At 43.5% G+C, this 16,480-nt stretch overlaps 1 protein-coding gene across 1 annotated transcript in view; it reads right to left on the reverse strand.

Annotated features, from left to right (window-relative positions):
- LOC116948063 (E3 ubiquitin-protein ligase CBL-like) overlaps nucleotides 1-16,480 on the reverse strand; it is an 82,902-nt gene that overhangs the window by 32,034 nt on the left and 34,388 nt on the right. The window contains exons 2-3 of the mRNA XM_032964371.2: nucleotides 6,324-6,470; nucleotides 1,659-1,815 (exon numbers count right to left, since the gene is read on the reverse strand). Coding sequence (XP_032820262.1) covers nucleotides 1,659-1,815; nucleotides 6,324-6,470 — 304 coding nt within the window. The remainder of the gene's footprint in view (nucleotides 1-1,658; nucleotides 1,816-6,323; nucleotides 6,471-16,480) is intronic.

Here is a 16,480-nt window from a genome sequence, read left to right on the forward strand (position 1 = left end):
ATGATGACGATCATACCACCATGCCCCGCTAAACCCCTTTCTCTTCTGGCATCACGTATGTATCCGATTAGTGACGTAACAGGACCGATATACAGGGAGCACAGCTCTACCCTCGGAACACTAAATAATTGCCTCTCCGTATGATGTGAAAGAAGTCCAACAGTCTGTTCTCCTATAATGTGGTAGTAGTTGCGTTCTTGAAGAACGCTGTGTTTTGGAAAAATCGCGTTATAATAAATATACGGTAAAACACAGTCCGCGATAACACGAGATGCGTATGCATGGCAAATATAGACTGAGGCACGTGGATAGCATCTAGAAGCATCCAGCAGCATCCCGCCTTGTGTGATGCTACGCCGAGGCAGCTGTACAAACTGCTTATTCCTATGTACGCGACGTAGTTCTGTTCACTCAATCGCGTTATAGCCAGTTCAGTTCCATTTCAGTTCCATTTATTAGGTATAGCCCTGTGAGCCATTCGGCTCTTGAATCGGGTGCAACCGCAACAAACAAAAAACAAAAACATGAACAAGAAAACATCTTAAAGTGACTATGTGACTGTGCAAACAGAAAATCCAGGAAAAAACATTAAAATATTCCTGAAAAAGCACCGTACACCAATGCTGTTTGCAAAAATCCCAGTGGGATGCAAGTCAAACAACAACAACCACAAGACAACTTAGATTAAGGCCATCAGTCTAACTCCGTACTACAACAAACAAAAACATGGCCAAACCAAAAAACGTCTTCGAAATCACCAAAATAAAGCCATAAATGCAATGCGTTATAAAAACATGTGTTCCCTAATATATTTATCATGTTGTATGCAATTCGCGTCATAAAAATACGCGTTATAGGAGAACAGACTGTACATACATGTGTTCTAAATGACACATTTCACACAGAGGAGAGCATACACACGCAGTGGAAAGCAGCGAGCACGCAAGAGCTAGAGGTGGTTTGATGAAGATTATGCCGTGACTGCTTGTGTACCGTCCATACAATGTAAGAGTGGGTGTTTTTTTCTCGTATCTTTCTAAACCTCACAGGATAACATTTTCGTCCTGGTTGCATTTTTTAGTGCATTTTCCCAGATCAATGTGGTAGGAAATAGCATAGGTATCGAATTGATATCTTTAACGCACTTGTTGAGAACAGCCCAAACAGCGCAAAACGTCAAATGGCCAGCAACAAAAAGCAAGATAAAAAGTTGCAATGTACAGGAGTTAACGTTTCTTGAATTCAGCACGGCTATAAGAATTTGAAAAATAAATGATAAGGAATTACCAAGTGCAGCAGTGCGAGGGAAAGAAGCAGGAAAAGAAGCAGGAAAAGAAGTGTGGTGACCTGCAGTGTGGTGAGTGAATGGAGTGAGGAGTGAGTGAGTGGGTGGGCGAGTGAGTGAGTCAGTGTGCATTGTTGTGACCTACAGGATGGAGGTTGAACAGTGTCGGATAAGACGAAGCAGTCAGTCTGGTAGACCAAGTCCTCAAAATCACCGAAGAAATTAGTGAAGTTCACAGTGTTAAGGCGTGCGAGCGCGTAACTGGAGGGAGTCGGCGAGTGCTGGATCATCACTGGCTGCTCGACTCTGAATTATATCAAGCGCAGCGGCGACGTAGGGACCGGGGCGCATCCCACCCCAGGTACCATCTCACCTGGAAAAGACGAGTGAAGATGTCGAACTCAAATATGGAGATGTAGTCGTTGCATGTGAGGTCGATGGTGGATTTTAGGGCCATGGCCTCTAGGCCCGAGCTGATGGGGTGCACCTCGTGCAGGCACTGCCGGAATGCCTTCCACGACACGATGGTCCTGTACAGACACAAAGCACGCACAGCACACATCATCATTTTAGTAATCATCATTATAACCATCATCATCATGGCGCTTTACCCAGGAAGGATTACCCGAGTTACAAGAGACTCGTTTTCAAGCGTGTTCTGCAACGTTTTCACATTTAGAAACACACGTTTAGAATATTTATATTATTTGGCCACTATAAATTTGCACACGAAAAGCCATTTAGTTGAGCTGTCATCTGTGGCCAGGTCGCTTCTGAAAGAGAAGCTAATAAGCTCAGTAGGCTTCACCTGGCAAAATAAAAATGGTTTAGTTTTATGCATAGGAGTTCATGTTTCCATATAGGTCAACCCCATATCAGTGCCTACCTTATTACCTACAAATTCAGATCTTATTGGTCACCCCGTGCCCTAATAAATTTCAACGTTGACCCTACAAAGTCCCATCACAACACAAAAAAGTGTTTCTCAATTTCCGTATACAAGAATACGGGTAAACCGTATGGGTTGACAGGTATGCGTTTCTTGAATTTAGCAAGGTTAGAGCTAACGCCAAGATCCCTTGTTTAGCGATTTGCTTACCTTCCTATACTTTGCACTCTTATCATGTTTTTGTATTGCTTGTTATTGTAACTTTCTTACCTGCCCCTAATGGACATCTGTGAAAAAGAGCTTTATAACTTATCAGATTCCTCCCAGTATGAGTAAAGATTCTGATTTTTATGTTTGTCATATGTAAACCCGATTGAGTAATTTGCAGGTAACGTCTCAGCATTGGGACGTGTTGGTCCAGGGGTCAGCAACCTGCGGCTCCGGAGCCACATGCGGCGGCTCTTTAAGGACTGTTTCGTCACGTCATTTATTAAGGACCCACCGTCTCGTATTCACAATACACATTGCGGCTCTTGAAATATTGATGGTTTTTTTACAGTTATTCTAAGTGTCTTTTTATTTTGGTTTCCCGCCCCCTGCTTTGGCCAATACCAGTACACTGTAGATATTATTTTTAGCTACGATAAAAAAACTAAAACCCAGAGAAAACCCATGCAGAACAAGGGGAGAACAAACTCCAGAGAAAGGCGCTCCAGTTGGCAATTGAACCCCGGGCCTTCCTGCTGTAAGGCACACGTGTTACCACCCCGTTTCAACGTGTGTGTGCATGTTTGTTTTGTGTTGAGGAGCATTCGTTGTAATATTTTACACAACTGCATCCCTGACTGCCATCCGTGTCACATCACCAGACTTGTGCATCCACCCTAATCTCTAGCAGGGCGGTGCAATCCTTCCGTGTATTTGAGAACGGTTCACGGAAGCGGATATCACGGAGCTACCCCATGATTCCGTCACGTGACCTCTGTGCCACATGTAGTGGGGGACAGCAATTTCCCAGCCGCTGTGTACGAGAAAGTTAACGTTCGGCATATAAAAGCCAAAACGAGGTTTCTTACTTGATAAGGTGCTTTCGTGACTGCAGGAATTACTCTTTGGTTTTTTTCGGTAAAGTCACGTAGAAATAAGAAATAATAACATTACATAATAGCGTACGACGTTTCGATTGCAACACAAGCAATCATCTTCAGGTACAGAAGAGCCAGATTCACGAGAGAGAGGAAACACTTAACCGCAGATATATATACAGACACCCAAGTAGAGGGACAACAGGGGATACAGAGAGAGACGGAGGGGCACACTAAATCAAACAGGGTTTAGCAAAATTCGGAAACCATATAAAGCAACAGACGGTCGGTCAGAACACAATTAACGCATGGTCAGCCCCGCCTTCTCTGTCTATTTAAGGCATCTTCACTGTGTGCTTGTCTCTCCATGTGCCTCTGTGCTAACTCGTTCTGCTCGGATGTCTATATGTGTGTATGCGGTCTGTATTCTTTAAATTTCACACTTAACTTGCAATTTAGCAATTTTTGAAATAGCGTAATCAACCAGACCATGCGTTAATTGTCTTTTGACCGACTGTCTGTGTTGCTTTATATGGTTTCCGAATTTTGCTAAACCCTGTTTGATTTAGTGTGCCCCTCCGTCTCTCTATCCCCTGTTGTCCCTCTACTTGGGTGTCTGTATATATCTGCGGCTATGTGTTTCCTCTCTCTCGTGAACGAGGTTTCTTCTAAACCAAACCCGATTTTTGTATTTTGCAGCTGTTAGGTGTATTCGTTACAGTCTTGAACACCATGGAGGTACATAATTGTCCGACTATTGGCAAAAGACGGTTTTGCCAACATTCTCATGAGAAGGAAAAATTACCAATAAGTGAAAACACAGCTGCACTCTTGATCAATTTACACAGAAAGCCTCAACGATTCACAGCCGAGTATGCGGGACAATTTATAAACAGTGTAGAGGACAAATTAGCACGTAGGCTTTCGCGACCAATATTATTCATAATAAAGGTGTTTGGGTTATATCGCGTTATTTATAAATGTGTCTAACCAAACAACCTTTATTATGAGTGGAGGGCAAAGTCCACTCTCTTATTACCTTTAGGTCGGCTATCCAAAATCCCTCCACAACAGTGCACTCTGGTTCGTATCTGCAATCGTGCAACTGATGTAGTCCATTGATGTATAATGCAACTCGGAGCCACTAGAGGGCATATGACTCACCGGTTGCATTATTCCAGCAGGTCCGTTTGAGTACAATGTTAGCAAAAATGTTAAAACTCTAACTAAAAATCTCATTATGAAATAAATATTAAAATGCAATAGTATATTGGGGCTTATCGCATTCAACTGACCCATGAAATGTTTAACATCCATAGCATGCATTTTTATATGAGAAAGGTTCCACTGCGCTACTTGAGTCAAAAACATGAGTATTTAAAGTTGTGAATGTGCCAAGTTGCAAAATCCACAAAACACGAGTGTGCAGCTGTCCAATGACCAAAACATGCATCATTAGCTCTGAAACACGACAACTTATCAGTGCAAGCGATGCGCGCAGTTCGCTGCATAGTGCCCAAGCCGTGTGCTTCTCTTCACTAAACGAAAATACGTGCGCAGTCAGTCGCTTTATTTTGCAGATTTACAGCCGCCACGCCGTCCAGAATTCAAAATGCCGGTCTGTTCGGCAACCAATGAGCAAGGAGCATTTGGTGAGTGGGCAACTCGCTCGGGTATACAAAGGTGCAGATGGCGTATTCATGATGTTGCCACAGCAGCAGTCGTTAAGGCTCGTCTATGGGAGGCCTTTAGATGCACAACAAAGCAGACAATTTAAAAAGCGACTGCGTGGGTTTTCGCAGTCGTGTTGGACATCTCTCTTTCTGACGTGTTTTCGTTCCGCGTGCTGGGAGCGTCTTCAGAAAATGGACGGAGCGGTTTCATCTCCCGCGATTATGAAGCGCTGCCGGCTGTCGCTGTATGTGTTTGGAGTTTGCTTGTCTCTTCCCGTGGTACTCTGCTTTTGCCTTGCACATTTAGAATCATGCGTTGAGTATTTGGCTATTATACATTTCCACATAAGCTACATTATTGGGCTATCATTTGTGGGCAGGTCGCTTCTGAAAATGAGCTATATAGCTCAGTGGGCCTTACCTGGTAAAATAAAAAAAAGTTTAAATTGTTTAACTGCTACTTTGGGCTGGAACCACAATTCTCTAGGCCAATTTTATTTCAAGGGATGTATTGAATTTCCTCTAATATTCAGGCCGAGAAAACAAACTTCACAAAATAGCTTAAAATGTTTAGTATGTCGGCCGGCCGATGTAGACTTATGCCCATCACTTGTGCATGCGCGGCAAGACTCCAGATTCCACACACCGCAACAACATAATTAAAATAATAGCGTACGAGCTGGGTATGAGCGCACATTTTATAAGCAGTTATGTTCTAAGCAACACGTGCTTACAATCCATTGGTAGAGTGGTAGTCAGATTCCACATTCTGATACAAGCAGGGATGTTCATATATCCAGTTTCTACAATATAAAATAAATTCTCAATTATTACGAGACTTACCACTCTTCTATCGCTATGACTATCATGTCCTTGTGAAGTTGATTCCTCCTCCCATGTTGAAGACTCGGTCTACCAGACACTGACTGTTTCATCTCATCCACACCACCACAATGCAGGTCACTCACTCCAACCACACCCACCCTCACTCCAACCATCACACTACAGGTCACAGCAACACTCACTCCAACTACACACACTCTCTCACTGCACCACACACTACAGATCAAAAGATGTCTTCTTCATTTGCACTGCTTCACTTTGGAATTCCCTCCCATGGTCATTTTAATCTCTGATACTAAAACTGATCAATTCAAGAAAGGTGCCAACTCCTTATCCATCAACAACATCAACAACGGCTACCGCATACGTCTCCGCAGCCAAAATCACGATTCACAATTTACTCTTTTCGCGAGGCCGCTTAACAACGGCAACAAATCTGCGTCGTAAGCACCACTAGTTGCTAGCCGCTTGACGGTTTTGGGGCCTGTGCTCGGCAAGCAGAACTAAAAAATAAAAAAACACAAGTTCATCGCGGAAGTGCAAGGCACCTGTCTCCAAAGGCCCTCCGCCAGAAGTCGGCTGCATCCGCCTTGGTGATGCGGAACGAGTCTCCCTGGTAGCTGCCGTTGGGAAAGACGGCCTTGAGCTCAGTCAGCATGTGGCTGAAGATGAGCGACAGCTTGGTGAGGTTTCGCCTGCAAGCCACCCACACAAACAAAACACACGGTTACATTTAAGTCCACATAACATGATCAACAACACAACACCGCCCGACACTGCCGACCAAATTAAATGGTCAATTGTGCAAGCATTTATCGCGCCAATTATTATCTTTTCACTTCACTGGTAAGTTGAAGAACAATCCTCACAAGAGAAATATAATTTGTTTGGCTGTGTTAGGTGCTTTGAGGGGTCTTAAAAGACAACAATTGGTCAAATCGTTACGAGGCGTAACCCAAAAATCAATTATGAATCATAATATTGGCTGCGAAACCCTACGTGTTAAATTATTAACACTTACTTGCTCATCTTCTTGAGTAAAGTGTATGAGCCCCCTCACAATCTAAACCACAATACAGTAAGATATGTAGTTGTAAGAAGACCAGCTAGTCAGACTTAAAAATTCACATTTGAATTTCATTCATTAAGTTGTTAATTACAGTGTGTTCACAAACCAGTCGTGCGTGTAATGAAGGGAAGAAAACATTGAAACCGACACAGGTTACAACGAGCATGAAAGTCATGATAAAAACACACTTCACCACCACATGTTTTCAGCATTGAGAAATGACAAATGAGCACTTGAATTTGCAACAATCGTTCTACTAACGTGTACACACACAAGCGATGAGTTAAATTCAATAAAAAGGTTCAACTGCTTCAATCGCAGACAACGAAAAACGGGGGGGAGGGGAGATCATTTCACCTACCAATACTGCAGCAGCAACTTTTAAACAACAGCTGCATTGTCTGAACCGAAACATCTGTCGGAGCAAGAGCAAGCCAGGGTTGTTTTGAATTAAGCATCGGACATGGAAATGAGTGGGTTTTTTCAATCCCCACTTGGTCACCGCCCCTCACCCCTAATAGCATGCAAATGTCAGCTTCTCCACTGTTAATGAGAACCAAGGAGCACCGGACTTCCTCTTCAGCTGGGGGAAACGTGGAACCCGTGGCTGTCGTGTGCAACTGCTCGTCATGCGCCGTCGATATTTTTGCAAGCAAAACAATTCTGCGAAATTATCTGCAAAATAAAAATAATCTCCATTTCATCGAAGAAGTTTAATAAGAAAAATATTTTAGCAGGTAAGGCCCACTGAGCTATATAGCTCTTTTTCTAGAAGCCACAAATGATAGTTCAACGAAGTGATTTTTTGGGGAAATTCATAGCAGCCAAATACTCAAAACGCATGCATCTAAATATGGAAAGAAAAACCAGACGCGGAGAAAAATCCACACGACCACGGGGGAACATGCAAACTCCAAATATATAGCAGGCGTCAGAATCGGGATGGAATGCACGACCTCCTGTCTACCAGGCGAGGTAGTTAACACAATTACCGCCACCATGGCGCCCTCCCGACACAGTAAAAACGTAGTATGTACATCGAGTCATGGGTCAAAATCTAATATTCACGACCTGATATGAGCTTACAGTTGCAGAGTAACATCATTGGAAACTTAACTCGCTACCCTAGTTCCTCGGTGCTCCAAACACTCAGGTCTTCACACACACACAGACAGCTCTTAGTTAAACCTGACTTGTGTTCGAAATGACAACTCTCGAAAACTATCAATATACACAGGTGTGCTCAACTGCTCCACATGTTCCAGTCTTTAAAAGCCAGAGCCATTATAATTACAACTTTGTCTCTAGCGCAATGGCCGTCATTCGGTTGCTTTTGTCTAAACGATGAAAATGGTGTAATCAAAATTAAAATAACATCAGCACGAGAAAAAATTACTGCGTGCATAGGTGCTGCGACAGTTATCCTGGTTGGTGGATGTTGGTGGTGGTCAATACGAAGCTGCGTGTGCGGTGGCACTGTAATTCATGCAAACCGCCACGGTGGCTAAACATAGCACCATAGCCATTACACAATACATCACCGCGACTGCCCAAAGCAGTGAAAAGATGGTTAGCACACTTTTCCATTAAACCTGGCGAGCACGACTAACGTCTGTGGCTAGCGTTATCCGAACCGGATCTAGGTTTCCGTCTTCACCAAGCTGCACTGACCGGCATGGTGAAGTATTGCCAAGCAGCCTCCACGACCGCCATGGCCATAGGGAGGTCGTCGACCAAAAGACGATTGACAAACTGGCCGTGCACTTTAATGGACACCACTAAAACATCACTAATGTGGCCCAAACACAGCAAAACAACGGAACATACAACTTACGCTTTGGATACATGATCCCTCTGCAAGGGGGAAATGGACCTCGACAGTTCATCATCACCTCCCCCCCCCCCCAACCAAAGAAAGAGGTGATCATGCATCTTGATCTGACGGTAGCAGGGTGGCAGTGGTCACGCTTGTGCCTCACAGCAAGAAGGCCCTGGGTTCGATTCCCGCCTCGGGCGCCTGTGTGGAGTTGCTACGTTATTGCCCCATTCTGCTGGGTTCCCCGTTTTCTGCGACTGACAAAACATTTGAATACTGGAAAATTACCTGCAATTACTTAACTTGGATCATATACAGCAGGAACATCGCCCTCGACTAAATAATGTAGCAGGACCCTCCTGAAAGTGTCGAGAGATTCAATGACTCATCTTCCTTGGTTTTTCGGTAAAGTCACGTAGAATGAGAATAAAATAATAAATTGATAAAATAAAATAACACAATAATATTCTCACGACGTTTCGGCCACAACACAAGCGGCCTTCATCAGGTGAAGGGACGAGACTGTCTGGTAGGACAGTGCTTTCCTACCAGACTGTCTCGTCCCTTCACCTGATGAAGGCCGCTTGTGTTGTGGCCAAAACGTCGTGAGAATATTGTTGTGTTATTTGATTTTATCAATTTATTATTTTATTCTCATTCTACGTGACTTTACCGAAAGAACCAAAGAAGATGAATCATTGCAGTCACGAAAGCTTTAAATCGTGATTCAATGACGTTTTTCTGAGTAAACAAGCGTTGTGATAATAATGTATTTATATGATGGAGTATCTTGTAATGTTAGTCTACTGGATTAGTCTCCTTCAGGAATATTAGCCAGGTCTGCTGTTAATTTAGCACTAAATATAGATGATGAATAAGTGCATGCACTTGTAAATTGTGGGCTGGCATATGTACTAAATGTGAGGCTATATGGAAATATACCAACTAAAATTTATAATTTAGGACGACCGCTTGCGTTGCGATCGAAACGTCGTGATATATTAGTTTTTGTTTGATTTTTCTACCTACGCGACTTTACCGAAAGAACCAAAGTGTATTTATATTTGGCTGTTGTTTTTAATCAAAAAGGAAGGCAGACTAGGTTGATGAAGCAAAGACTTCAAAAGTCTGTTGGCTCACATCATGGAGCCTCATCCAACTTCACTCTCTTTTAGAACTTACCTAACCAACCATGCTTATTGGAGGAGGGGGGTGACAACAAACTCCACACCAAAAGCAGTTCTAAACAAATTAGTTTTCAATTTAGAATTAAAAGTGCATAGCTCCAGTGGTTTCCTAATATCGGGAAGAAGAGCATTCCAGATGGCTGCAGAGGTGCATTTTAAAGCACGCGATGCAGTGACCATCTTTCTTTGATGGTTAGCCAAAAGCCACTGCGAGGATGACTGGAGTTTGCGTGATGGTTTAAGTTCCTTGACGAGATCAGCAAGGTATTTAGATTCAGACCAACTGCACAAGAGTGTTTTTCTTGCCTGGGACATTGTTGCTACTTTCATAATATTTTGTTGTAATTATGACGTTTGCTGAACATAAAGAAACTAGGACAACTTAACACAATATAGTAGTGTAATGTGGACGTGTTTTTACAGGTGCCCGATAGAAAATATAATCTCGGGTTTGAACTAAAAAGTACATTGAGCGGCTTGCGTACACGCAAACAACCGTGAACCAAGTTCATCTTGTGATTGCAAACGCATGTGGACCACATTCGTAATTAAAGATAAACTACGTCACAAAAACGTGCACATTCCGCAGGTTGTTCAAATTACACGTTTCACTCAGTTGCACTTTAGGCACACTTTTTAAATCAGCTATTCAACAGCTTGGGAAAACTGTTTAGTTTCCCAGAGACATCGCCTGAAAATGGTACTCGAGAGCATTAGTACAATTATAATCAGAAGTTAAGACAACAGGGTTTGTGTCGATAAGGCAACTTCCTAAACTAGGCCTAACACAGCTGAGAAGATGACTTCTGCATAAGCTAAAGTTAGCTTTTGAAACTGCAAATGTAAATTTCCATGGAACTATAGTAATTATGCAACTGCTCATGGTGCAGCCACAATGTCAGTGTTGCAGGAGTTTAAGAGAGCTGCGTTATGCGGAATTTTAATTTTGCAGTGGAAATAAATGTACAAGTGATGGAAATGCCATTTAAGAAGCTCGTTACATTCAGAATAAGACATATGTTAATAATTACAACATCAACTAGTTTCTCCAGCCTGGGCCTACTCAGAGATCAGACAAGGAACACATGGATTAGAGAACATAAACTAGACAAAAAAATATTTTACCTGATAAAACCCACTGAGTTATATAGCATTTTTCAGAAGTGACCTGGCCACAAATGATAGTCCAATCAAGTGGCTTATCATGTGGAAATGTATTGCAGCCAAATACTCAAAACGCATTGTTGATTCTAAACGTGGAGAGAAAAAAAACGGAGGACCCGGAGAAACATCCACGTGGCCACAGAGAGAGAACACGCAAACTCCAAATGCACACAAGCGTCATGGTCGGGATCGAACCCACGACTAACCAGGCGAAGCGAGTGAGAGACATTAAATTAACTTAAGGACAGTGAGTGGGCTTTGGCAGGACACGTTGCTCGAAAGGACGATGGGTGGTGGGCAAGACTAACGACAGTGGCAGCAAATGTAAGGGAACTCGCCCCGTGAGGACATCCAGTGGACGTCGATCCGGTGTTTTTCATCTTCCTCGAGGGGAAAAAAAATGCTTCCGACCACGATCTTGCGTTTTATTCGGTGTAGGCAGAGGAAGTCATAGAGGCTTTTCCTTTTATTTACTCTCGGGAACAGGAACCAAGAACCCTGAAAAGGACGTGGCAAGGCGACGTCCAAATGAGAGACATTAAATAATTAAGTGGGACCCCATGTGGGAATGAGATGACTGCATCTACACATGACCATTAGTGTTATTGATAGCATGAGGAGACCTCGTGTCTCGATGTGTACGGATGGAAGAGGACTGCCGGTGCTGGCACGCAAGTGGCAATACAATAAAAGGGAGATACAGTGGCCAGAAAATATGGGATACACTTCATGTCACTGTCATAACAGGGGGGGGGGGTAATTTACAATGGCAATTTGGCAAACTTAACGAATGATTTTTTTTATGATCATAAGCATGATGTGCTAAGTGGTGTTAGCGTGAGCCGAATATCCAAGACTGTTGCTGCTGCTGAATATATGCAATACAAGCTGTAGATTGTGCTTGCCAAGTGCCCGTGTTCCCAAGGCAGTGTCATCACGGCGATTGAATCCATCACGACTCTTCCAGATAAACCCAATTTCTTGAAGGCCTCCGACTAAGGGAGCTGAAAACTTACCAATAAAATTTGACATTTTGAGATTCGTCGTCAATTTGTCCGATTAACCTTTACTTTTTCGTAAACTTTCATAATGACAAAATTATACAGGAATCCCTGTGGCATCGTATAAGACTATACAAATACGTAGGTACCCTCTTCCAAGATGTCTGGCCAGCGTTAGAGTAATGGGAAATCAACAATTTATTTAAAGACTATTTAAAAACTAAATAGTCTATTCTCCTATAACGCATGTTGTTTTCATAACGAGATGATTGTATTAGGGAACACATTTTTTTCATAATGCGGATGCAAATTGGATATAATGCGATAAAGTGAACAGAACTACATCGCGCGAGGAGGAATAAGCAGTCATACGGCTGCCTCGGCATAGCATCACACAAGGCGGGATGCTGCTGGATGCTTCTAGATGCTACCCACGCACTTCAGTCTTTGTTCAGCCTGCATACAGTGAGGGAAACAAGTATTTGGTCCCCTGCGGATTTTGTACGTTTGCCCACTGATAAAGATATGATCAGTCTATAATTTTAATGGTAGGTTTATTTGAACAGTGAGAGACAGAATAACAACAACAAAATGCAGAAAAACGCATGTCAAAAATGTTATAAATTGATTTGCATTTTAATGAGGGAAATAAGTATTTTACCCCTCTGCAAAACATGACTTAGTACTTGGTGGCAAAACCCTTGTTGGCAATCACAGAGGTCAGACGTTTCTTGTAGTTGGCCACCAGGTTTGTACACATCTCAGGAGGGATTTTGTCCCACTCCTCTTTGCAGATCTTCTCCAAGTCATTAAGGTTTAGAGGCTGACGTTTGGCAACTCGAACCTTCAGCTCCCTCCACAGATTTTTCTATGGGATTAAGGTCTGGAGACTGGCTAGGCCACTCCAGGACCTTAATGTGCTTCCTCTTGAGCCACTCCTTTGTTGCCTTGGCCGTGTGTTTTGGGTCACTGTCATGCTGGAATACCCATCCACGGCCCATTTTCAACGTCCTGGCTGAGGGAAGGAGGTTCTCACCCAAGATTTGACGGTACATGGCCCGGTCCATCGTCCCTTTGATGCGGTGAAGTTGTCCTGTCCCCTTTGCAGAAAAATACCCCCAAAGCATGTTTCCACGTCCATGTTTGACGGTGGGGATGGTGTTCTTGGGGTCATAGGCAGCATTCCTCCTCCGCCAAACACGGCGAGTTGAGTTGATGCCAAAGAGCTCCATTTTGGTCTCATCTGACCACAACACTTTCACCAAGTTGTCCTCTGAATCATTCAGATGTTCATTGGCAAACTTCAGACGGGCATGTATATGTGCTTCCTGAGCAGGGGGACCTTGCGGGCGCTGCAGGATTTCAGTCTTTCACAGCGTAGTGTGTTACCAATTGTTTTCTTGGTGACTATGGTCCCAGCTGCCTTGAGATCATTGACAAGATCCTCCCGTGTAGTTTTGGGCTGATTCCTCACCGTTCTCATGATCATTGCAACTCCACGAGGTGAGATCTTGCATGGAGCCCCAGGCCGAAGGAGATTGACATTTCTTTTGTGTTTCTTCCATTTGCGAATAATCACACCAACTGTTGTCACCTTCTTACCAAGCTGCTTGGCAATGGTTTTGTAGCCCATTCCAGCCTTGTGTAGGTCTACAATCTTGTCCCTGACATCCTTGGAGAGCTCTTTGGTCTTGGCCATGGTGGAGAGTTTGGAATCTGATTGATTGATTGCTTCTGGACAGGTGTCTTTCATACAGGTAACAAGCTGAGATTAGGAGCACTCCCTTTAAGAGTGTGCTCCTAAAAGACACCTGGGAGCCAGAAATGTGATTGAGAGGGGGTCAAATACTTATTTCCCTCATTAAAATGCAAATCAATTTATAACATTTTTGACATGCGTTTTTCTGGATTTTTTTGTTGTTATTCTGTCTCTCACTGTTCAAATAAACCTACCATTAAAATTATAGACTGATAATTTCTGTCAGTGAGCAAACGTACAAAATCAGCAGGGGATCAAATACTTTTTTCCCTCACTGTGCGCATCTCACGTGTTATCACGGACTGTGCTTTACCCTATATTATTTATTATAAAACACGATGTTTCCAAAACGGGGATTTCTTCAGGAATGCAACTACCGCGTTTATTGAACAGACTGTATCGTCTTAGAGAGGCTCTCTGCAGTTCCCTCTAATGCGGGCCACGCTGCCAGTAGTGGTGTGAGCGTGCAACTGCCGGGCTTCACCTTTGCTCTCATTAGTGGGTTTACTGCCAGGTGCTACGAGGCCCTAGGGGGCAGTAACGATCATCCAAGGCCACAAATAAGTCAATGGCTGCATATCAATAAGTAACACTGTATCGATTTAATGCATCGTTAATACATCAAAATTCAATCAATTCTCATGCTCGTGGTACGTGCACCATAGTGTACAAGTGAGAACCTACAGTGAGGGAAAAAAGTATTTGATCCCCTGCTGATTTTTTTACGTTTGCCCACTGACAAAGATATGATCAGTCTATAATTTTAATGGTAGGTTTATTTGAACAGTGAGAGACAGAATAACAACAAAATCCAGAATAACGCATGTCAAAAATGATATAAATTGATTTGCATTTTAATGAGGGAAATAAGTATTTGACCCCTCTGCAAAACACGACTTAGTACTTGGTGGCAAAACCCTTATTGGCAATCACAGAGGTCAGACGTTTCTTGTAGTTGGCCACCAGGTTTGCACACATCTCAGGAGGGATTTTGTCCCACTCCTCTTTGCATATCTTCTCCAAGTCATTAAAGTTTCGAGGCTGACGTTTGGCAACTCGAACCTTCAGCTCCCTCCACAGATTTTCTATGGGATTAAGGTCTGGAGACTGGCTAGGCCATTCCAGGACCTTAATGCGTTTCTTCTTGAGCCACTCCTTTGTTGCCTTGGCCGTGTGTTTTGGGTCATCATCATGCTGGAATACCCATCCACGACCCATTTTCAATGCCCTGGCTGAGGGAAGGAGGTTCTCACCCAAGATTTGACGGTACATGGCCCCGGCCATCGTCCTTTTGATGCGGTGAAGTTGTCCTGTCCCCGGAGCAGAAACAGACCCCCAAAAAATAATGTTTCCACCTCCATGTTTGACGGTGGGGATGGTGATCTTGGGGTCATAGGCAGCATTCCTCCTCCTCCAAACACGGCGAGTTGAGTTGATGCCAAAGAGCTCCATTTTGGTCTCATCTGACCACAACACTTTCACCCAGTTGTCCTCTGAATCATTCAGATGTTCATTGGCAAACTTCAGACGGGCATGTATATGTGCTTTCTTGCGCAGGGGGACCTTGCGGGCGCTGCAGGATTTCAGTCCTTCACAGCGTAGCGTGTTACCAATCGTTTTCTTGGTGACTATGGTCCCAGCTGCCTTGAGATCATTGACAAGATCGCCCCAGTAGTTCTGGGCTGATTTCTCACCGTTCTCATGATCATTGCAACTCCACGAGGTGGGATCTTGCATGGAGCCCCAGGCCGAGGGAGATTGACAGTTCTTTTGTGTTTCTTCCATTTGCGAATAATCGCACCAACTGTTGTCACCTTCTCACCAAGCTGCTTGGCAATGGTCTTGTAGCCCATTCCAGCCTTGTGTAGGTCTACAATCTTGTCCCTGACATCCTTGGAGAGCTCTTTGGTCTTGGGCATGGAGGAGAGTTTGGAATCTGATTGATTGATTGCTTCTATGGACAGGTGTCTTTTATACAGGTAACGAGCTGCGATTAGGAGCACTCTTAAAGGGAGTGCTCCTAATCTCAGCTTGTTACCTGTATAAAAGACACTTGGGAGCCAGAAATCTGATTGAGAGGGGGTCAAATACTTATTTCCCTCATTAAAATGCAAATCAATTCATAACATTTTAGACATGCGTTTTGCTGGATTTTTTTGCATTGTTATTCTGTCTCTCACTGTTCAAATAAACCTACCATTAAAATTATAGACTTATAATTTCTTTGTCAGTGGGCAAACGTACCAAATCAGCAGGGGATCAAATACTTTTTTTCCCCTCATTGTATTATTTCTCATTCGTGAACAAAAGCTGAAAAGTGGACAAAGCAGCATGCAGAGAAGCACACTTGAAATTACATTGAGACACAGGTAGATGAGGACGTTGATCAGGGGAACAAACACAAAACCAGAGGACACGATTGCAAAGCAAAGTGGGCTTGGGCAGGACACGTGACTGACTAGGAGGGATGACAGTCAATGCACAAGACTGGTGCCAGCCACAGGAGAGAATGCTCCCTCGAGGGGCACCACCACAGAGATGGAGCAATGGGAGCGGCCAACGTGCAGGAGCAAGATGGACTGTGGCATTGCAGGATTGTGAGGGGCGATGGACAGCTCGGGGAGATCATCATCATCCAGCAGTGGATACACAATGGGCAATGGATGAAGATGATTAAGATATATTTTTAATCCCTAGATTCGACAGATT

The sequence above is a fragment of the Petromyzon marinus genome, chromosome 32 (assembly GCF_048934315.1).
Source record: "Petromyzon marinus isolate PM22_M1 ecotype Great Lakes invasive population chromosome 32, UKy_Petmar_22M1.pri1.0, whole genome shotgun sequence".
Taxonomy (NCBI): domain Eukaryota; kingdom Metazoa; phylum Chordata; class Hyperoartia; order Petromyzontiformes; family Petromyzontidae; genus Petromyzon; species Petromyzon marinus.